Genomic DNA, 24,325 nt, shown 5'->3' with positions numbered 1-24,325 from the left:
ATTAGATACCAAGGACTTAATAGCTTTTTTTCCACGTTACTGAATTTTGCACAAATGCTGACGAGAACAGGTATTTTATATATATATAAATTGCCCTACTGGAAACAAACCATAATTAATAAAGCCTATTGCTGCTTTTGAAATGGATAAGGGCATAGGTTATTATTACAACCATTTTCCTTGTGAAAGTCATTACACTAGCCCATGATTTCTATTAGCTCTTAATTGTAAAATTACTGGTTTGAGTTTGCTATAATTAACCTAGCTCTTTCTAATTGAAGATCAAAATCTATGACCAAGAAAATGCCAATAATCCCAGAAATTGTTGAATGTATCTAATTGCTTTGTAAACTATCATTTTACACCCAAAGGAACCTTCCACATCATCCATCCATATGATCTTTGATGATCTTCAATATTCTATCTCCAAAATTCTCTTGTACCCTCATTTTGCAAATGAACTATTGTCCATTTTGGCTGAGATTACTTAATGACTTTATATATTTCTCTCATATTTGTCTTTTCTGTCTTAGAGTCCAGATGAATAAGCTTCACAAGGCAGAATGCTATATTCTGGTCCCCAGTCCCTGTCAGATGAACCAAGAAAGCTAGAGACAGTTTTCAGCATTTGGGTGCCCACCTGGCTTTTTTGTTGTTTTTTAAGGAAACTTTAAACTGGTCTTTGTGGAAGTGCTTAAGGATGACTTCACAACCAGTATTAGCCATTTAGAAACTTAGTGAAACAATACTGTTTTAAATTATGACCTGATATTGACCTTCAAGAATTGTGTAAGTATGCTAGGGCAGACTGTTTAATGAAGATCTAGATTCCTCATGAGCCAAATAACCAGGACTCATGATTGACACCTCAGAAAGACTCTTCAAAATTTGGGCTGTTCTTGTTTAAAAATTTATCTTTGTGATAGATTTAGCAGATTTGTTCATCAGCTGGGCATCTAGGCAGTCCTTTCATTTTACAGATAAGGAAACTTGAGGTCTAGAGAGGTTAAGTAACTTGCTTGACTTCATGAATATAGACTGTGGTAAATAATCAAGGAGATATAGATCCAAATCTCAAGACCCAGAGCAAGTCATTTGACCTATGTTGATCTCGAGCCTAAATTCCTGTGATTTTACAAGTTATAAGCTGTGAGCAAGAAATTCTGGATTTAAACTAGTGTTCTTTTAAATCTGCTACTGTTATTTGCTGTGCATCAGGTTCTTTCTATCTTTCTTGTGAGCTGCAATATAGTGGATTGAGACCTGAGTTTCTCTGAAATTTGGAACAGTTGCAAATCTACCTTGGTAATATAAATCACAGGTTTATACTAAAAAGATTACGGGGGAGTTTTTTTTTTTTTTTTTTTTTTTGGCAGCATATTTTACGTTATTACTTAAAACCCTTTTAAGGGCTAACCTGTGCCATTCACAAAATGTGGCTAGGGATAAAAAAAACAGAACCAGAACAATTTCCGGCTTAAGAGTCTTACCTTCTCTTGGGAAAAACCTGTGCACAGATAAGTAGATAGAAGATGCCCCCACTATCCTTTCAATTTTTATTTCCCACAACATTAAGGGGAAAATAAGAAATGGAATACTATTCTTGCCTGAGGTCACCCTGGTTCTTTTTTCTGCTCTGCTGACTGCACACATAATGTCTGTACGTTTTAAATAGAATATTCTGAAGTTTCTCAAACCTGTACAGTTTTCCCCTCCAAAAGTATTCCTTCCAGATTTCTGTTCCTTCTGTCATATAGTTCATAACCTTGGGCCATTGAATTCCTCATCTTCTTGTCTGACTCATTACCTTCATCACTTAATTGGTCCTATTGTCATCTCCCTCTATTTCTGTCCACCTTCCACATTGCTTTGTCAGTGCAATCTCAATGACCATTGGAATCAGAAATAAACTGATTAGCTTTAAAAATCTTTTCATAATCTGGCCCCTTCTTATTTTTTCAGTCTTGTTTTACTCCCTTCATGTGTTCTACTTACCTTTCCTGATCCTCTCCTGACCCTGCCTTTTTCACTGATTGTCCCTAATCCTCTTTTTTTTGCATTTTTGGTTTCTCTGTATATTTCCGTATGCTTATGTCTTTGTCTCCATATTAGAATGTAAACTGCTTGGGAGTAGAGATTTTTTTCTCCCCAAAGTCAGAGTAGGTAGGACTTTACTTGTGTATTTTTAATTTAGTATAAGATAAAGTATTCCTCAGTAATAAAAGGAATCATAAGTATTAATACTTTGAACTTTAATCACTTCTGAAGATCTCAAACCTGTCACCTGTGTTAAGAACTTGATATAGATATAGTTTGATGCTGACCACATCCATCCTCTCAATTACCCTGAAAAAGAAAAGGAAAAAAAGTCCTCAATTTCCAGATGGAGAATTTGGTCACAGAGAGGTCAGGTAACTTAAGAGGAAGGAGTGAAGATCCTAAGTATCCTGACTCCAGTTCTCCAGTGACACTAGACTTAATAGGAAGGTGAAAATAAGCTATCTTTAAGTACTATTTTATCCAATTAAGCATACTATGTTAGATTACACATTGGTATAATTTTCTGTACTCATGTTTTTAAAATGGAGGTCTATATTTTGCATTTACTGAATAATCCTAGGCCCACAGTAGTGTTTAAACAGGGTTTATTTCTGGCTTTCTTAGCCAGAGGGATGCGAGCTTATTCAGAAAGGGCAGATAAGTGGTTGGCTTGGCATGGTTAATAGAAACTATTATTTTGTTCATTTGAATCTAAAATTCTAGTGCTTATTTGGTTTAGATTAATTTCTTTACACGATTCTTGCTGAACATGAGGTTCTATGATGCATAACTAAGCTATTTTTGTAGAAAAGGCTGTTTCATTCATTGATCTTTCCCCTTAAAGTATTTCATTTATTTGTTTCAAGTTTGGTTTTTGTGTTGGGAGGTTTTGTTTTAAGCCTGCTGATTTTAGAATTGCAGGATCTGTCTTTTCCTGTATAAGTTGAGCCTTTGAACTTTACACATGGCTAGCTGATAAGAAAGGTGTACACATTCTATGCTAGATAGCATAATTAACACAGCCCTCAATTTTCACACAAATATGTTGCCTTCTATATTGAGGAATTTAAAAATGATTAAGGAAATTGTTTAGTAGTAAAGTTTCAAAAATATTTTTCCTCAAAAAAAACTACTTTAACTGAAGATCCTTCAATTATAAATGTGCCTCAGTTAGAGCTATTTATGAGACAGTTATAGGTATATTACAAAATATACCTATAAAAATATTGCAAAAAATGTTTCTTTTTTTCTAGATGGTTTTAAATGTAATAAGCCCATGCCTGACTTATTTAGAGCAAGATATATTTGGATTGTCTGGTTTCAAAAAAATATCTATAAAGTGTTTCCTTATGTGACTAAATTTGTAACTCATAGGAAAACAGCAGAGGGGTTACAGAATACAGATAACATACTCAACTTTTCAATTACCTACTCTTCAGAAATCTGCCTCTTAATGTCTTACACTGTTTATCTCACACTTGTTTGTATTCTCCCTTCCTCACTTGATTAGAGAATGCTCCTGCCCCAGGGTGCGTCTGCCTTTCCCTACAAGTAGACACTTGTTTTATTGTGTAAAAACTAGTAGATTACTAATGCTGGAGACTAATTATAGTTAATTTAATATCAACTCAGTTCTCCCTTTGCCACTAGAAACCAATGTCCTGCTCTCCTGTCTCTATCCCTTGGTACAAGGTAACCCAAACTAAAACTTCCTTAAGTTTCTCCTATTAGAATAGTATTTTATTTTTGGTGATCGAGGTTATTCTCCCCTCCTTCCCTTACCTCTTCCCTCCCCAACAGAGCGGGTAATCTGATACAGGTTATACATGTACAGTCATTTTAAACATTTCCCATATTTTTCATGTAGTACAAGAAAGGTCAGACCAAAAGGGAAAAAAACAGAAGAAAACAGACAAAAGGTGAAAAGAAGAAAAGACATGTTTTGATCCATTCAATCTTCATAGTTCTGAGTTTGTCCTAAAACCTAATGGAATTACCTTGAACTGATGAATTGTTACATGAATCATCTCAATCTTTTTGTTACTGTGTACGATGTTCTGCTGGTTCTACTTCACTTGGCATCAGTTCATGGAAGTCTTTCCAGGCTTTTCTGAAATCTACTGGTCATTTCTTAGAAAGCAACGATATTCCATTGCTAAATATGAATTCCTTAAGAACTAGTGCTGTCTTTAGAATTTGTTTCTCCTGAGCTTTGCCAAGACACTTGAAAATGCATTTTCTTTCAGTTTTCCAAAATTGGGCATTTGATATGGACTCTTTTTATAGTATCCTAATTGCTTTCTCTTCTCTATATCCTTCACATAGGTCTGGCCACCTCACTTTTCCTGCTCAAAAAGCAAACCATCCCAGTGGCACTCTGTTCCCTTTAGGATAAAAAACAAACAAAACTCCATGTTTGACATTTCATGTTCTTCATAATCTGTCCTTCACCTACCTTTCAAGATTGATTACACATTATTTCCGTTTATATGCTCTTAATTCCATCAAACTGATCTATTGTCTGTCCTCTATAATATTACATTTCTTGTCAGTCAACAAAAATCAAAGCCAAAAAAGACAATTTGTACACTCAAGGAGCTTACATTTTGGAGAAGATGCAAACAAATATATTACAAGCAAGATACAGAAAAGATAAATTGGAGATAACCACGAAAAGGCATTGGAATTACAGAGAATTAGAAAAGGCTTCTTGAAGGTGATGAGATTTTAGCTAGGACTTCAAAAAGGCTGGGCAACCTGAGAATGAAGAGAGGCAAGGGAGAAGAGAAGTTGGGGGAAATTCATCAAATCCAGAGATGGAATGTTTTGTTCAAGAAGGTTAGTGTCACCAGATTTCAGATTGCATAGAGGGAAAGGCTAGAAAGAAAAAATCAGATTAAAAAGTTTTGTTTCGTTTTTTTTAATGCAACAGGAAATGTATTTGATCCTGGAAGTTAATAGGGAAGGAGTGTGTGTGGCATGATCACACTTGGATTTTAAGAAGGTGACTTTAACATCTTAGTGGAAGGCAGAATGGGGAGATACAAGAGAGGGAGATCAGCCAGTAGATTTTTGGAGTAATACAGGCTACTGAGACACTACCAGGGTGGGAGAGGTTCTGAGGAGAAAATAAAGTATGCAAAAGATGTTCCAAAGGTAAAATCATAGGCCTTGGCAACAGATTGGATAAGAAATGTAAGATGGCACTTAGGTTACTAGCCTGAATGATAAGGAGGATTGGTAGTATTTTTGCCAATAGGGAAATTAAGTGGTGAGGGATTGAGAGAGAGATGACTTCAGTTTTGAACATATTGAATTAAAAATGGGTATATATGCAGATTATTTGTAGTGCTTGAAGCATGAGATGATGAGGGTCTTCTCAACAAAGTGGTTGACAATCATGTGAAAAAGGGGATAAATGGAAGAGAATGTTCTCAAGGTAGCATCTTGGACCATAGATGGGCTATGGGAGCAGGAGTCACCTAATTTGAGAGGTTGGGTGACTGGAAGGGTGGTGGAACTCTGAACAATAAGGAAGTTGATAAAGAAGGGAAGGCTTGGGGGGGGATAATTTCTGTTTTGGTCATGCTGAATTTAAAATGTCCATGCTACATATACAGTTGGATATGTTTATTGGGCATTGCTTCTTTATTTGGCACCATAGACACAATTATCCCTGGGATGTTCGTTCTTATCTTGCTATACTTTTTTAGAACCTTTAGTTCTTCAAGGCTCAACTAAAGTTCTCCTTCCTTCAAGAGGTCTTAACCTGTTTATTATTACCAGTTGTTATTCTCTTCAATTCTCTTTCCTTTCAGACTCCTTGAAATTCGTATATTTGTTTTGTATGTGTGGTGTGTGTGTGTGTGTGTGTGTGTGTTAAATGTCTTATACTTAACTATCAGTGAATGTGTTCTATCCCTCCAATACAATGAAAGGTCCTTGAAGTTAGATTGGCTTTATTTAAGTCTCTTTATTCCAAGAGCGTAGCACATAATAGGTACCTTATTAGTGCTTATTAATGAATTGATTGATATATTAAGTCACAAGTATATTTTCAGTGGATTAATCTGTTAATATTGCACACACTTGGGACCTCATGTGGATGGGAAGTACCTTTTCTTTTCCATAGCCTATCAGATTTTACAATAGTTCATCCAACATGGGGAGGGGCTCCTATCTCTTGGTTGCCTTTGGGTGGATGCCAAACAGTGCAGTTGTCTTGCAGGATTAACAAATACATTTTTTTTTTTTTTATTTCATGTATTTTATTTGAGTTATTTTATTATCATGTTATTTTTATTTTTATTATTATTTTTTTTTTATTTAATAGCCTTTTATTTACAGGATATATACATGGGTAACTTTACAGCATTAACAATTGCCAAACCTCTTGTTCCAATTTTTCACCTCTTACCCCCCCCCCCTCCCCTAAATGGCAGGATGACCAGTAGATGTTAAATATATTAAAATATAACTTAGATACACAATAAGTATACATGACCAAAACATTATTTTGCTGTACAAAAAGAATCAGACTCTGAATTATTGTACAATTAGCTTGTGAAGGAAATCAAAGATGCAGTTGTGCATAAATATAGGGATTGGGAATTCAATGTAATGGTTTTTAGTCATCTCCCAGAGTTCTTTTTCTGGGTATAGCTAGTTCAGTTCATTACTGCTCCATTAGAAATGATTTGGTTGATCTTGTTGCTGAGGATGGCCTGATCCATCAGAACTGGTCATCATCTAGTATTGTTATTGAAGTATATAATGATCTCCTGGTCCTGCTCATTTCACTCAGCATCAGTTCGTGTAAGTCTCTCCAGGCCTTTCTGAAATCATCCTGTTGGTCATTTCTTACAGAACAGTAATATTCCATAATTTTCATATACCACAATTTATTCAGCTATTCTCCAACTGATGGACATCCATTCAGTTTCCAGTTTCTAGCCACTACAAAAAGGGCTGCCACAAACATTCGTGCACATACAGGTCCCTTTCCCTTCTTTATAATCTCTTTGGGATATAATCCCAGTAGTAACACTGCTGGATCAAAGGGTATGCACAGTTTGATAACTTTTTGAGCATAGTTCCAAACTACTCTCCAAAATGGTTGGATTCGTTCACAACTCCACCAACAATGAATCAATGTCCCAGTTTTCCCACATCCCCTCCAACAATCATCATTATTTTTTCCTGTCATCTTAGCCAATCTGACAGGTGTGTAGTGGTATCTTAGAGTTGTCTTAATTTGCATTTCTCTGATTAATAATGACTTGGAGCATCTTTTCATATGACTAGAAATAGTTTCAATTTCTTCATCTGAGAATTGTCTGTTCATATCCTTTGACCATTTTTCAATTAGAGAATGGCTTGATTTTTTATAAATTAGAGTTAATTCTCTATATATTTTGGAAATGAGGCCTTTATCAGAACCTTTGACTGTAAAAATATTTTCCCAGTTTATTGCTTCCCTTCTAATCTTGTCTGCATTAGTTAACAAATACATTTTATTATCATGTGTTTTAATATGGACAAGTCAATTCTAGAAGATTAACATATATATAGGAAATAGTACTTCACTTAAAATCAGAACATTTCAATAAAATAAAATAAAAAATAGGGGCAACTAGACGGCGCAGTGGATAGAGCACCAGCGCTAAAGTCAGGAGACCCTGAGTTCAAATCTGGTTTCAGACAGTTAACACTTCCTGACTATATGACCCTGGGCTAAGTCACTTAACCCCAATTGTCTCAGCCAAAAGAAAGAAACAAGCAGGTTCTTCCACTTTGGTGTTTTGGGCCAGGTTATTTACTCTTACCTGTTTTAAAAAATAATAATAATTTGAAGTAGGTCAACTCTATCTTCTAACTTGATCTTATGATTCAATTTCAAAATTATATGAAACTTTGTAAATTATAAGGCATATATATTCTGTAAAATATAAGGCATATTGATATATATTAATATATCAAGGCATTGATTCTTAGGATCAAGATTCACTTTTCATTTGTTTAAAAGGGTTATAGACTTTTTAAGTGGGTTTTTTTGTTTTCTGTATGTACACAACTTTATTTCAATTGATTGAAGATCAAAAACCAGGGAATGGCATTTGTTTTTATAAAGTTTTAAAATTTGTAAACTAGTTTATATATCTTATCTCATTGGACCCTACCAATAACTCTTTGAAATAGCTCTTACAAATATTACCCATTTTAGTATCCGTCATACTTATAAGCGCAGTGTTTCACACATGTTGTTATTAAATAGGTTGAAAATATGTGTGAATTAATATTAGTTATTACTGTATCACAGGCTTTATTTCACAACCTGAACAACTGTACAGAATATTCTAAGACCTTTTTTCTGGTGTTAAGTGGCAAACCAAAATTGACACAAAGACCAAATTTACCACCTCTGAATAAACCTAGTAGCTGAATCACCAAAAATTATCTTTCCCTCTGTCTTGCAAAGGATTCTTTGCCAAAAATATATGAGCCAAGAATATATTCTCTTGCTCAACGTTTTATTTTTCCTGTCTTCCACTCCTAACCTGACCTGCTTGGCTACCACCATGAGTTTTGCTGTGGCTCTGTGGAGCACAGTTACGACTAACAAAGCATATAACAATCTATGACTTTTCATTAGAAAGTTGTCTTGTCTTTTCTCTTAATATGGAACCATATTACTACTTAATGTGGAACCAGTCCTACTATTATGTTGATTTTAAATTTCCTGCAAGGAAATCACATATTCAAAGTATTGTACTTATATCCCTCGGGAGGATTTGGGGGCTTCAGTATGCTATCTTAAAATTTTGTAACAGAAAATTCTCCACCATAGTGTTAGAATTGAAAAGGAAGATATTCAGTAAGGCAGATGCCAAGCTAGAAACAAATGGAATCTGACTTTTTCCTTATTCTTAACATTTGAGGCTACAGATCTCCTGGATGCTATACTCTGTCTAGGTTTTATGATTATCAGTTTTCTTATTGTTCTTTCTCTGTGTCTGGATTTTCCTCCAGGCAGTGGCCACTAACCATGAATGTACCTTAGGGATCTGTCCTTGATGCTCTCCTCCCTCCAATACTAATTCACTTGGTGATCTTATGAGCTCTCATGGAGCTTATCTATCTCCATGAAGAAGATTCTCTGTTTTATTGATCCACTTTAACCTTCTGACCTCTAGTTTTTTGGGGGGGTTTTTTCACAGCCACCTTAATCTCATTGTATCCAAACCAGAATTCTTTGTATCTTTTCATTCTTCCAGATTTCCTTATTACTGTGGATGACAGAAACTTAAGGCTTGTAACCTAGTGTCATCCTCAACTCATTCATAATAATTTTATATGCAATATGTAAATGAGTCTTATCATTTCTATCTTCATATGTTTTCCTTTCTCCAATCACCTTGGTTTTTAAGATTCAGATTTTGTTTAAAGTACTCTGGTACCCCCTTATTGTTTGTGTCTTTCCAGCTTCCCTCTAAGATTAGCTTCCATTTACACTGTATCTTGTATGTATATATAGTTATTTACATGTTGTCTCCTACATTAAAATGTAAACTTCTGGAGACTTGTCTTTGAATTCTCAGTCCTTAGCACCACTCTGAGTAAGTAACCTTTAATGATGAAGATAAGGAAAAAGAATGAATCTTGGGCCAAAATAAAAGTGACATGACTCTTGCAGTCTAAATAAGTTGAGGAATACTAGGCAAATGGTTATCAAGGAGGAGTTATTGAACTCAAGAAAAAGATGGAGCAATAAAGATAGTTTGCTTCTGTGAAACTATTGGGTTTTTTTGCTCACATCAAGAACACATACTTTAGCTCCTGCCAAAATCACTTCTAGAGCTTATCTTATTCTCCAATTATCCTGAGATAGCAGTAATAAATATCCTTTACTTGGTAGAGTAACTGCAGAGTAGGGTTTCATTTCTAGTACTGAAAGAGATTACTCAAGAAAATCCTGATGCTTGTTCTAAAATTAAACTTTTATCAGTAATGGCAAATCTTGATTTTGATGTCAGGTAACCAATATAGAACAATATAGAATTTAAAATGAATATTGTGCATCTTACAGCATCCATTAAAATTTCAAAGAAACTATTATACAGCATTGGACTAAAGCACTAGACTGGAAATTTAAAAACCTTTGTTTGAATCCAGATTTTTAAAGTGTTTACCCTGTTTTCTAAATGTTTTATGGTGACAGGATGTCATGTAGTTTTCTAAGTACAATTGTGTGGGGTATTAAGGAAAGGGCATCAAGAAAAGACAAGAGAAAGATAACCAATCTGGTCCAATCTTTCCATGTTCAGGATATTTAACTCTTAAATGCCTTAGTACTGCCCTTATTACTTAAATAGCAATTAGCAGAATCTCAGTATAAATATTAGATCTTAGGGAAGATAAGCACTTTAAAATTATACTATTAAATCTTTTAAATAAGAAATTGATTTTAATTGATTCCCTTTAATTTTGGACAGCTAAAAAGAAGAATAAGAAGGGGAAGACCCTCACCTTGACAGACTTCCTTGCTGAGGACGGTGGCACCGGTGGTGGAGGAAGCACCTTTGTGCCCAAACCAGTCAGCTGGGCTGATGAAACTGATGACCTGGAAGGAGATGGTAAATTTTCTATTCTTTCTTCTTAATACCATGTAGATAAAAACTGCTCCCTAATCATTTAAATCAGAATTCTTTCTTTCAAGAGGGGGCCTTAAATCATACCTGTTATTTATCAAGCCCAGCAAGTAGCCCAATAAGTGCTGATCAAGTGAAAAATGAACATGAGATGTGAAATAATTAGATTACAGGTATCTATAATTTAACAGATTCATTTTATAGAATTACATGCCCATAGAATTGATCAGTTAGGCCATTGATTCTATTAGAGGTAATCTGAAGCTTTGAATTTAAAATAATGTATAATAAATCGAATATATCATAAGTGGAAAGAGCACTGAACTGAGGTATTAAGAAAAGGGCATCAAGAAAAGACAAGAGGAAGATAACCAATCTGGTCCAATCTTTCCATGTTATAGAACTTCTCCACTTTGCCACTGTTGCCTTAATTAAGTCAACTCTTTGGGCTTCAGTTATGCTCACCTGTAAAATAAGGGATTTTTATTAAAAATCCATAACTTTCTATTACGTAGTATGCCAACTGTGACCAAGGTGTGATATTGCTGCCTTGTTTTATTGTCTTTAGAGTTGGAAGGGACCTTAGAGGTCATCTAGCCCAACCCCCTCATTTTGCAGATGAGGAAATTCAGGCTCTCAGAGAAGTTAAATGACTTGCCGAAGGCCATACAGATAGGAGGTGGTGGAGCCAGGATTCGAACTCGGGTCTTCTGACTCCAAATTCAACACATTATCCACTCTGCCATGATGCCCCTAAATCCCTGGACATGGGAGAAATTATCAGGTATTATAAGGGGCAGGGGAAGTAGTGGTGGTGATAGAGGGTGTAGAATCTTGAAAGTAGAAGGAATCTTTAGACGATATAATAGCTTCACTCTAGAGAGATGACAAGGTTCAGTTGGGTATAACAAAGAAATCTGCAGAAGACAACTTCCCAAGTATATTACTGTCATCATTGTTCCCCCCACCCTTCCCTAACCTTCACCCTGTTTTGTTTTGTTTTCATTAAACAAAATCTGGTGGGAATAGGAAGAATTTTTTTCCTTCCTCTTTCTTAGGGAAGATTAACACATATTACTTAGATTTAGTGCTAAAAGAAGTATTATAGAGGATGCCCTGCTTCATAGGGTTTTATATAGATAGGGAAACTTAGAGTAATAAGTGTCAGAGCCTGGATTTGAAACCAAATCTGGGTTATTTACATTGCATCCTGAATTCTCTTCCCCCTTTTGCAGTCAACTTTATTGAAAAACCAACCATTCTATCTATAAAGTGAGGAAGGCCACACGTATGGAAGGAGAACTGACTGCAGGGTAATTGACTTGGGCAATGGGCAGTTACTATTAGAGGGCTTAAAACTTTCAGTTCTTATTTTTAAGAGGTACCTGTTTACCTTCATAGACTCCCACCATTGAAGAGAAATCTCAAATCATTTCCTTTCCCTCCACCCCAATCCCCCAGCCTGAAACCTGGGGCAGTTCAACAGAATACCTAAAAAATAAAATTATCCAGTTCCTACTAAAAGTCCTGCAGTGTTAGCAAACATCCCACTTCTTGAGGCAGTACAGTCCATTTTTTAAAAACTTTTTCCTTACTCTTTGCGGAAAACTACACTCTGTAGATTGTCATTGTGTTAACCAAGGGAAAGAAGTGTATCAGGGTCTAGGATTTTGTTGACCTTTCACTTTTGTGACAGTCCTTCAGATGTTTAGACAAAGACAAATCACCTCAGCCCAAAGCCTCCACTAGGCTCTATGGTCTCTTGACCTGGAAACTAAATGGTACTTTGAAGATTCTTATCATTTGGTCCCACCTTATTCTTTCAATTTTATGTCCACTATTTTTCTGCAAGGTTTGAGAGGAGACAAATGATGGTCAAGGTGAATGTGTGAATGAATCACTTGAATCAATGATTGTTGCCACCTGAAAAGTCCCTCCCATCTAGCTTATCAAAATCTCATCCATCTTTCCAGGATTAGCTCAAGCCTCATCTCTACACCTCTTAAATTATACTGCATCCTTTGGACTGATTTAGTTAGGCTAACTCTAGGCTCTGACTTTGAAAATGGAACCTCACTTTTTTTTTTTTAATTCCATAATGTTAAGGATACTTGATGAATCCTGACTTTTTAAAGGATAAATTAGGTGAAAAGGAAACTTTCCTGTACTTTGTCTTGAATTTTTTTTTTTAAAGTGGAATATGTTTGGAGAAATTACCTTGAAGAAATATTTTGACCCTATATTGGACCTAAAGTCTCAAAGTTGGAAAAGACCTTAGCAAACAGTCTAATTTTACCTTTTCTTTCACATCCTTGGTAAATCCAGTTTCTGCTAGTTTAATAACATTGAAACAGAAAACTATATAATATTGTTAATTTTGTGAAGCATTTTATGTGCATCATTTCATTTAATCATCACAGCAATTTTTAGGGAAGTGCCACAATCACCCTCATTTTGAAAAGGAGGAAACTTGAGATTTAAAGAGGTTGTATGACTTAGTTGTTACAGAACTAGTGAATACCAGACTCGGTGACCTTTTCTAGGAAGCATATTGTCATTCAGGTTCTTCCTATTGAACTCAAATTTACGCATGCTTAAGTTTAATCATAACTTTTTATGTATTTTGAAAGCTGTCCTGACCCTCGGATCCTTTTTCATGTTGAAAAGTCTGGTTTAATATAATTAAAAATACTGCTATCAAAGAAGTAGTCCCTTAAAGTCATGTGCCCTCAAATCATTTAGCCTCTTCATTTTAGATTCCTTTATTTTAAAAGGAGAGCAATAACTGGGAAATCTACTTCATGACATAGTTAGGATTAAATGACACTGTGTAAAACTATTTTAGTATTTTAGAAACTAATGCACCTGATACATAAAATGGGATTTTTAAAAACATAATAACAATACTCTTCCTCCCATCCACCTTTTTGAATATACTTAAATCTGTCTCATAATCTAGCAGTAGATTCTAGGTTAAGTCTAATTGAGTGCAGAGTATGAGCAAAATACCTCCTTTGATCTGGATTACTATATGTTACTTTTATTGGTTTCATTTGTCTTATTTTCACTTACCTCTAATTTGATTATGTTGTAAATGAACTTATCCTCTCCCATATTTTTCTCTCAAAATTAAAGTATATCACATTTTTTATCCATTGATTTAAAAAAAATTTTTTTTGATTCACCCAAGTAACTGCATAAAAAGGAACCTTCTAAATGGGGGAGAATTTACTAAAAGTTAACAAATTCTGCCTGGTCAGTATCATTTTTCTTACTTGGCAAAATTAATTTCCCTGCTATTTTGTGAAGGTAAACCTAGTCCTAAGAAAAAGGTTTGGGCACATCTATGATGAATCCAAGATTTGGCTAAGTGTGAGGTGGTATTAAGTAGAAAAGAAATACCTCTGTACCTCTGTTTTGGGAACAGGAACAAAAGAGCCTCTCAAGCCATCCTTGTGGAACAATGTTCTCTGATGACCTATTGAAGCCTTTGCAATATAACAGCAAGTCTCAGAATAGACTGGAGGCTTTTTAAGTAAGAGGTCTTATCAGCAATTTTGAAAATTGGATTTTACATAATATCTTAAAAGAACTTCACACACTGTAAAGTTTCCACAGAGATCTGTCTCTTAAGGTTCCATAGATTTAAGATGGAGATTGTGTGTTGAAAATAGGAATAGGACACCTCAAATAAGTGGGGTCCAAATAATAATGGATCTTATAGACTGACTTGATTTATACATTGAATAGCACACTTGGAAACAAATGACAAACCTTCAGACTGACTTCTTTTTTTCTTACTTTTTTACATTTTTGTCATTTTATTAAAGGAATCTAGGATGATTTTAATGATTAAATTTGGCATTCCTAGATCTGAAAACATTAATGGGGTGGGAGTTGGGTTTCATCTTTTTGATTCTATGGAATAACTTTTGTCTTCTAGTTTCCACCACTTGGCACAGTAATGAAGACGACGTGTACAGGGCACCTCCAATTGACCGTTCCATCCTGCCCACTGCTCCACGGGCTGCTCGGGAACCCAATATTGATCGGAGCCGTCTTCCCAAGTCGCCACCCTACACTGCTTTTCTAGGGAACCTGCCCTATGATGTGACAGAGGATTCCATCAAGGAGTTCTTTAGAGGATTAAATGTATGTGTTTTGGGGTGTTTTTTTTGTTTGTTTTTTGTTTTTTGTTTTTAATGTTTTAAAACTGTTTGACTAGAGTATATAAATGCTTTCAGTTTCAGACTCGGACTGTGTGTCCAGTATTATGGTGCTTGGAAACTCCAAATTCTTTTACTTCATGTGGGTTTTAGTAGCTCAGCAGCATCAAGAAATGGATCTTGAGCTCTTATTTCACAAGAAGTTATATTGACTTAAATAGTACTCCATCATTGATTACAAAAATCAGTGGGAAGGTGCGCCTCTGGTTCTAAGTGGAATGATGCATAGCACTTAAACTTTAGGAATTGATTAAAGTAAAAACTTGAGTTGGGAAATTTCTTAGATTTGTTAGCCAGAATCTGATTTTACTAACTCCATTTTTATGTCTGTAAGAGAATAAATTGAATGGAATTGGTAAGAAATCGTATGCTACGTAATACATATATCATTAAGAAGTCTGACTAAAAATACCTATTTTTACACATTAATCTAAATGTTGATGATCATGGAGAAACTATCAGTTTTGTCTCTTCTCCTTGGTTTAACTTTTTGAGATCGTAAGAGCTTAGTCAAAAGTCATTTTCTTTTGTTTTACAGAAGTACATAGGGTCTCATGATAATTGAGTTAATTGTCTCTAGTTTTTGCTTGACTTTCTGAGACTTTTGGAAATTCAGAAAAGTGGGAAAACAGTAAACCTGAACATGAGATGGCAGACAAACACATTCTTTAAAGAAAACACATTGGGTAATAAAAGTCAGTTCTTACTTTTTTATAATAGAATGCCATTTAAATTCCTGTAGTATCATACTTACAAGGGAGTTGTGATTTATTGAGAAGAAACTAGGTGGATAAGTAGATTTTGAAAATTTGGATGTGTCCAAAACCTAAATTTGAGGATTCTTCAGTCATCAATTATCTCCAACTTAATACTAGGTTAAGATAAATGGTGGATTCCAAGAGATGTAAGATATAAGTAGGACATATTTCTTAATGAGAAAGATCTGACAGTATCCCATAAAGATAAATATACTGATTTTTGTGGACAAAAGGAAAATAACTTCTAATTTTTATTTATTTGTTTGTTTTGATGAGACAGTTGGGGTTAAGTGACTTTCCCAGGGTCACACAACTAGGAAGTGTTAAGTGTCTGAGACCAGATTTGCTCAGGTTCTCCTGAGTACTCTATCCACTGTGCCACCTAGCTGCCCCCAGGAAAATAACTTTACTTCATTTAACTGAAGTAGATGCTAAACATTTATACTCGACATAAAGCAAACTGTCTTGCCTATATAGTAGGTACTCCGATATTTAAATGAGAGAATTAATTTGTTGAACTAGGTATGTTTTGTAATTAAGATTAAGGGATTTTTTTAAAGTTGTTAATCAACAAGCATTAAGTGCCTCCAGTGTCAACCATAGAAGAGATAATCCTTCTGAACTGAAGCTTAAATTCTAATGGGGAGTCATGCATGGATGAATGCATAACTAGCAGGTTAGAGGAATCGGGAAAGACTGAAATTACAGCTTGTAGGGCTTATAATGAGCACAAAGAGGATCTGAGGATTATCAAGAACCAAGTGTGGCTGTACCAGAATGCAAGAAGAGATGTAATTGATAAGAAGGCTAGAAAGATCTGGTGAGACCAGGTTGTAAAGGGTTTTGAAGGTCAAACAGGAAGGGTTCACTTTGGTCCTGGTGATAAAAGGGAATCGGTGTGGAGTTGGGGAGTGGATAGAATTGAGTTTTTATCTTTGTTTTTGTATCCCCCCAGAACAGTTGCTGATACATGGTGGGTATTTAATAAATAAGTATTGATCTGTTAACTTTACATTAAACCACTTAGTGATCAGTTCTGTGAGGGTTATTAGCTAAGCTTATTGAAACAGAGGGTAAAGAACCATAAGCTTTTAAATACAGATGCCTGTTTTGTTTCTTCTAGATCAGTGCAGTACGTTTGCCACGGGAACCCAGCAATCCAGAAAGGTTGAAAGGTTTTGGTTACGCCGAGTTTGAGGACTTGGACTCACTGCTCAGTGCTTTGAGCCTGAATGAAGAGGTAAGTGTCATTAGAGCTTCTTTGCTGACAGCCTGAGTGAGATGCTCCTGGACACTAGGCACCCTTTCCGAGACTGGTAGTTACTATAAAACATGAGGAAAAGACAGACCCATTCAGTCTCATAAGTTCAATTAGTATGGGACTTATCAGGAGTTGTGGAGGAAAGCTGTCTCACCTTAGCAAATCTGTTTTTCCCTCTTCTACATCAGACAGGGTCATTGTCAGGAAAGAGTTTCAGAATCAGTTTTGTGCATACCCTCTTCCTTGTTCTCAAAGTTTTATCCCAGACTGTAAAGTAGGCTTGCAAAGTCCTGTTTGACTTGGGGCTGTAGAGGAACATAATCTCATCTCAGTTGAATGATTCAGTAGAGGTGAACAGGATTTTAGTAAATTGTGTGTATGAAGACATGTATATATATCTTTATATAGAGATAGATGATATATCTACATTGTGATGTAATCAAAGGATTCCTAAGAAATATAAAGCTTAATTTTTCGATATAATTATAGACCAAGACATTCTTAACATTCTTTTTTTTTTTTTTTTTTTTTAAATAGTAACTTTTTATTGACAGAATCCATACCAGGGTAATTTTTTTACAGCATTATCCCTTGCACTCACTTCTGTTCCAATTTTCCCCTCCCACCCTCCATCCCCTCCCCTAGATGGCAAACACATTCTTGGCATTTTTGAGAGAAGAGCAGCTGAACATAGACAGAAAAGGTGTTTAGAAACACCTTTTTAACTGAATGATAATTAATAAAGACATCTTTATGCCAGTTGGGAGGAAAGAGTGATGTTTGACAACTTCATATAAACAATTATCTTGTGGAACCAAGAATTTGGTTTGTTGGATAGGTGGAGGATAGGCAACCAGATTTCAATTCACCATAAGAACAATTTTTCAATCAATATTGGGTTTGGTTTGATTTTGTTTTTAATAGTTTAGAATACTCTCAGTGTAAGTGAGTTCACTGTCCAGGAGATAATTTAAGGAGAAACTATTAAATAAGAATGTAGAGAGAAGTCAGAAAAATTAAAGTGAGCCTCATTGATAACGTTGGAATAGAAAGAAATATTACAGTTAGCTAGAATAGTGATTAGATAAGCCTTAGAATAGCCCAGCTAATGGAACAGTTTTTTTCCTCCACTCAAATTTCTCTAATGTATCAAGGTTGCTCCTTTTGCAATCTCATACCCAACATGGCCTTTTACATGCATTTTTGCTATAACACATAGAGTGACATGAGTGTAGAGGTAGAAACTAAGCATAATTATGTTGGGAAAAAATAATAGATTATAGAGAAGTTACTTGTTAGGGATGTATAAAACTTGTAAGTAGCAAACTTGTAACATTTGCTAGTTATGCCTCAACAACAATACTGCTTGAGGATGTATTCTGATGGAAGTGGATTTCTTCAACAAAGAGAAGATCTAACTTAGTTTCAATTGATCAAGGATGGACAAAAGCAGCTACACCCAAAGAAAGAACACTAGGAAATGAATGTAAACTGCTTGCATTTTTGTTCTTCTTCCCAGGTTATTTATACCTTCTAAATTCTATCCTCCCCGAGCAACAAGAGAACTGTTCGGTTCTGCACACTTATATTGTATCCAAGATCTACTATAACCTATTTAGCATGTATAGGACTGCTTGCCATCTGGGGGAGAGGGTGGAGGGAGGGAGGGGAAAAATCCGAACAGAAGTGAGTGCAAGGGATAATGTTGTAAAAAAAATTCCCTGGCATGGGTTCTGTCAATAAAAAGTTATTTTAAAAAAAGAGAGAGAGGGGAACAAAAATTTGCTAGTTAACATGAATGTTGCATATACAGGAAAAGGAATATTGTATGGGTTAATTCTTTTTTATTGCTGAATGCTTGAAGTAAAATCCCTATTAGCTTAGCAATTAGGAAATTGTCTTTGAAACTCATTCTGTCACTAGAAATTTTCATTGATTGGTTTTTCCCAGTGACCATTTTTGACAGGAGTATGTCTCTAAGAACAAAAATTTATTTCTTCTCTGAATTTGTCCCATTTTCATTTAATAGAGAAGTCTATGGTGTTATAAACTTAACCAGAGTATTGTAACAATGGTTTGAGAATTCTATAGTTGTGGGAATCGTGGTAGGCATTACCTGAACTTTCATATTGTGGCTAGCTCCAGCATTCAAGGAGCCTTTGCTATAGGCCTCACAGACATAATTCTGGTGTGAAAAGTTGGTTAATATAGTTATATGCTCTTAGTCTATAGGCAACAGAAGAATACGAGTGGACGTTGCTGATCAAGCACAGGATAAAGGTAAGAGAGCTAATGAAGAAATTCAGGTGTTTGTCAAGTACCTGGAATTCCAACTAAGGCTTTTGTTGATTTCCCCAAAAGTTTTGAATAAAGGGATCCTGTTTTACCTAACATGATAGGCATGGCTGGCCTTGTTTTAAATAACAGTAATCAGCTAACTGAATTGGAATCAAGAATAAATAGATAGACAAGATTTTTGGGAAGAAGGTGCTAGCCTTACATTATTATGTGATGACAAATATGATATGGCAGGCAGGAACGAGGATTTTTTGTGCATCTGGGGCAGGTTGGGTAGAAGTTATCTTGAGAAGAAAATTAGTTCCTAGTAAAAATCATATTACATTTACTATATCTTCTATTATAATCAGATGCCTAGTATGAAAAGAAGAGACAGTTAATAAGCACCCTCTATGTGCCAGGCTTTTACAATTACTATCTCATTTAATGCTCACAAGAAGCCTAGGAAGTAGAGACTTACCTACTAAAGTATTCCCATTTTACAGTTGAATAAACTGAGGCAGAAAGATTAAGTGATTTGCTCAGCCTTTAGAGCTCTAGTAAGTGCCCAAAGTTGAATTTAAAGTCGGGTCTATTGATTCTTGGCCCCGTAATAGAGTTCATGCTTGCTGGACTTTACCAACTCTGTTCTCCCTAGCACCTCAGAATTTAGTTCACCTGTGCATAAATAAATGGCTCAGGTAGTAATAAATGGTACAGGGGGATGTCATTTGAGCACTGAGAAGGAATTATCTTTTCTTTGTGGACTAGAATAATCTTGGTTGTTGATCTTTAGACCGAGATGATCGTTCCTTTGGCCGTGATCGGGATCGAAATCGGGATTCTGACAAAACTGACACAGACTGGAGGGCTCGCCCTGCCACAGACAACTTTGATGACTACCCTCCACGAAGGGGTGATGATAGCTTTGGAGACAGTAAGTTCATATCCTAACAAATCACCTTTTGCAAATCAGACCTATTTAGGAGTGTGACCATATCCCGTGAATATTTAAAATTCTGTTAATGCATACCAGTTTCAATGCAACTTGGGATGGTAGGAATCAAAGATTGTGATTGAGCCTTGAAAAGTATATTCAACTGTGATAATAACTGTGAAGAGGAAAGTCAAGCCTAGAAAAGAGAGGAGAGTAAATTGGCCCTTAAATTGCTTCATGAACACCAGTTTTGGGAAACATTGCCATAAAGACTTTTAAAAATGAGTTTCTAGTAGAGGATGCTTGATTTTAAATATTTTGATGTCATCATCATTGGTTTCTTTTGTAATCACATATTTTTTTTTGTAAACACATATTTTGTGTTTAAAAACATTCTGAGGAAAAGGGCTCCATAGACTTCATCTGAGCTTCTATATCTTAATATCTATTATTAAATATGGTTTGTTTTAGGCAAAGGTAAAGAAATAGGAGTTGAAATTATAAGCTGTTACAGAGGATGATTTTCTAAGTAACTGGCTAGCTTGAAGATTGAGAATTTTCATTAAAGGAATTATTTTTTGCCTGAAGCCTTGAAATTAGTCGGTGGGAAAAAAAGAATGATATTATCTGGTTATTATCTTTTTGAGAAAAGATGAGCTTTAGTATGATAAGGGTACCACATAAGTCTGTCTGTAATTGAGGTTAATCTACTTTATTCTATGTTATCTCTAGATGAATAAATGTGGTTTGAGGAATGTCATGATGAAATAAGCAGTCATAACAATGGGATAACCAAAGTAGTGATTCCAGAGTCAGAATTTAAACTTAGTCCTCTGATTTAAAAAGTACTCTTCTACATTAATTTGGTTTTCTCTATCCTAAAATCTCTATCCAGAAAATCTTCACTTGAGCCTTACTTTTCCATGCTAGATAAACATATAGTGCCAAATCTGCCTCTTAGCTTCTCATGATTCAGTTTCTAGTCCTCATCATTTTCACATTTTTGTCTGTTTACCTCTGATGATAAATTAAATGATTTTCTCTTTTCATTTTCTCATTTCATTTTCATTGCTCTTTTCAATGATTTTCATTTCCCTGCTGTGTTTGACATTGTAGAATACTGATTTTTAAAAGTTCTATTGGGAAAATTAGTATCAAAATACTAAGCAGCAAAAATAAAGTTCTTTGTTGTCTTTCCATTCATATTACTGTGCATTTTTAACAAAAACATTTGTATAAAAAAGTTAAATTATTCATGATTGACAGAAGAGGAAAGATGTATTTCTTGACTAGCAGTAGACTTTCTTTTTTTTTGTTATATCTTTTTATGTACAAAACATATGCATGAGTAATTTTTTCAACATTGACCCTTGAAAACCTTCTGGTCCAAATTTTCCCCTTTTCCCTCCTCCCCAGATGACAAGTAGTCCACTACATGTTAAATATGGCAAATTATATGTTACATCCAATATATATACATATTTATACAGTTATTTTGCTGCACAAGAAAAATCGGACCTAGAAAGAAAAAACCTGAGAAAGAAAACAAAAATGCAAATAATAACGGGAGCAGTAGGCTCTTAGATTTGATAATTATATTTATTTGACATGATGGGGTCATCATGAGTTTTTGTTCTTTTAGCTTTGCTTTCTTCGTTCATATCACTTCATGAAAGTCTTGTGTATTTCATTGAATTCTTTATAGCTTTTAGCATTGTAAAGGTTCCATTATAATATTTATTGTAATTTATTCAGCCATTTTCTAATCATTATACATGTTTTTTAAAAATCACAAAGATTGGTACTATGAACCTTTTTTTTTTTTTTGATTAGTTTTTTTTTTCCCCTTTTCTATTAGTGTAGTTCCAGTAGTCACATTTCTGAATCAAAGAATATGAAGTTTAATGCATAATTCCAAATGGTTTTCCAGAGCTACTAAATGATGACTCTCTCAACAGTGAATTACCATGTTCTGTTTTCCACAGCCTCCCACAATGGGTTTGCACATGTTTTACATGATTTTTAACTTACTGGATAAATGTAAGCTTATATTTAAGATTGTACAACAATAATTGAAATCATCAGTGCTTAAAAGTATGATTCACATTTCTGTACTGCTTTTTTTGTTTTGTTTTGTTTTTGGCTGAGCCATTTGGGGGTAAGTGACTTGCCCGGGGTCACATAGCTAGGATATATTAAGTATCTGAGATCAAATTTGAATTCAGGTCCTCCTAACTTAAAGGCTGGTGCTCTATCCACTGTACCACCTCGCTGCCCATTGCTTTAAGTTTTACTAAATATTAATTTTCTGGTCACTAAGATTCTATGAAATGTAGGTAAAAGTTCCTTAAGGATCAGTCGTTGCCTGCCCTTCTGTGTCTCTACATTTCCTTTTGATGGGCTTGCAACTGTCCCATCAATCCAAATGACTCATTAATGTTTCCTAACAGTACAGCGTCTAGATTCTTTTGATCGACTACTGGAATTCCACCAGGAATTCCTTTCTGAAATTTAGTAAGTCTTTCTCAAGGGCAGGATCTTGATACTTCAGAAACATTTTGTAATGTATTTTTGCCATTTATACTGTCAACAGTTGTGTATATTGTTTTCTTAATTCTGCTTATTATGCTTTGTATTAGTTCATGTGATTTTTTTTCCGTGCTTCTGTATTCATTTCTTACAAAGCATAATATTTGATTACATTTGAGAATCACGATTTGTTTGACTAACTGAAAGGCATCCACTTTGTTTTCATTTTACTATCGTGAATAGTGCTCCTGTGAATATTTTAGCATACATAGAGCCTCTTCTTCCCTTTTTTGTCAGTGACTCACTTGGGGGTATGTGCCTATCAATGAAATCTTTATGCCAAAAGGTTTTCACTCACATACATATATAAATACATACATACTAGTTAATTTACTTGCAATAATTACACCAACATCAAATGTTGTCTTTCAATATCTGAAGTTTAATGTGTGTAACATGAAACTTCAGGGAAAAAAAAGAAGGGAAATAGAGAAAAAATCGGCAAAATCAGTCAATAACAAGTCTGAAATATGCACAATATAACATTCATGGACTCCAACTATGGAAAGGAAAAGGAGATAACTCTTGTCTCTTTTCTTTGCAAGTCATAATTGGCCTTACCTTGTTAACATTTGCTTTAAATTTTTTACTAATGATTCTTTTCCAGCTAAATGAATGGAATCTTTATATATTATTATCTTGGATCTTATTTAATTCTGCATCAATTTAATACTATATATATATATATATATATATATATATATATATATATATATATATATATATATATCACATTCACCATTTCTTATAGCACAGCATAACTTTCCATTATGTTCATTTACTATATTTAATTCCTTAAATAATAAGAATCTACTTTGTTCTAATTCTCTACTGTCATAAAAATACTGCTATAAACATTTAGGTATAGGGGATTTCTTTTTTTTAATTGATATTTAATTTTTCCAAGATAACTTTCAACATTTTTTGAAAGATTTTGAGCTCCAAATTTGCTTTTCTTCCTCCTTTCCCTTACCCTTCCCTTCCAAACAGCAAGCAATCTGATAGAGATTATGCATTCCCTCACCTCCAGACAGTAAGTAACCTGATATAAATTACACATGTGCAGTCATTGTAAATTTATTTCTATATTAGTCATGTTGTAAAAGAAAAATAAGAACAGAAAGGGAAAACCACAAGATAGTGGGGGCAAAAGCAAATTTAAAAAGGTGAAAATAGTGCTTCGATCTTCCATAGTTATCTCTCTGGTTGCAGGGGGCATTTTCCAGACCAAGTCTATTGGAATTGTCTTGGATCTTCATATTGCTGAGAAGAGCTAAATCTATCATAGTTGATCATCATATAATCTTACTTTCACTGTGTACTATGTTCTGGTTCTGCTTTCTTCACTCAGAATTAGTTCATGTAAGGCTTTTCTGAAATCAATCTGCTTATCATTTCTTATAGAACAATAATATATTTCAGTAAGTTCATATGCCATAACTTATTCATCTATTCTCTTATTTGATGGACATCTACTCAATTTCCAGTTCCTTGTGGTGGATTCTTTTTTGTCAGTGACCTCATTAAGATGTAAACCAAGGAGTCAGAGGGTAGTAACATTCTTTCCACTCACTTTGTTTGACTCTCTC

At 34.7% G+C, this 24,325-nt stretch overlaps 1 protein-coding gene across 1 annotated transcript in view; it reads left to right on the top strand.

Moving 5' to 3' along the window:
• EIF4B (eukaryotic translation initiation factor 4B) overlaps positions 1 to 24,325 on the top strand; it is a 39,999-nt gene that overhangs the window by 1,521 nt on the left and 14,153 nt on the right. Inside the window, exons 2-6 of the mRNA XM_012551637.2 lie at positions 10,533 to 10,673; positions 14,632 to 14,840; positions 16,796 to 16,912; positions 19,159 to 19,213; positions 20,007 to 20,147. Of these exons, the coding sequence (XP_012407091.1) occupies positions 10,533 to 10,673; positions 14,632 to 14,840; positions 16,796 to 16,912; positions 19,159 to 19,213; positions 20,007 to 20,147 (663 nt within the window). The remainder of the gene's footprint in view (positions 1 to 10,532; positions 10,674 to 14,631; positions 14,841 to 16,795; positions 16,913 to 19,158; positions 19,214 to 20,006; positions 20,148 to 24,325) is intronic.

Source organism: Sarcophilus harrisii, chromosome 5, assembly GCF_902635505.1.
Source record: "Sarcophilus harrisii chromosome 5, mSarHar1.11, whole genome shotgun sequence".
Classification (NCBI taxonomy): Eukaryota; Metazoa; Chordata; class Mammalia; order Dasyuromorphia; family Dasyuridae; genus Sarcophilus; species Sarcophilus harrisii.
The sequence above is the reverse complement of the archived record's forward strand: the minus strand, read 5'-3'. Positions and strand labels throughout refer to the sequence as shown.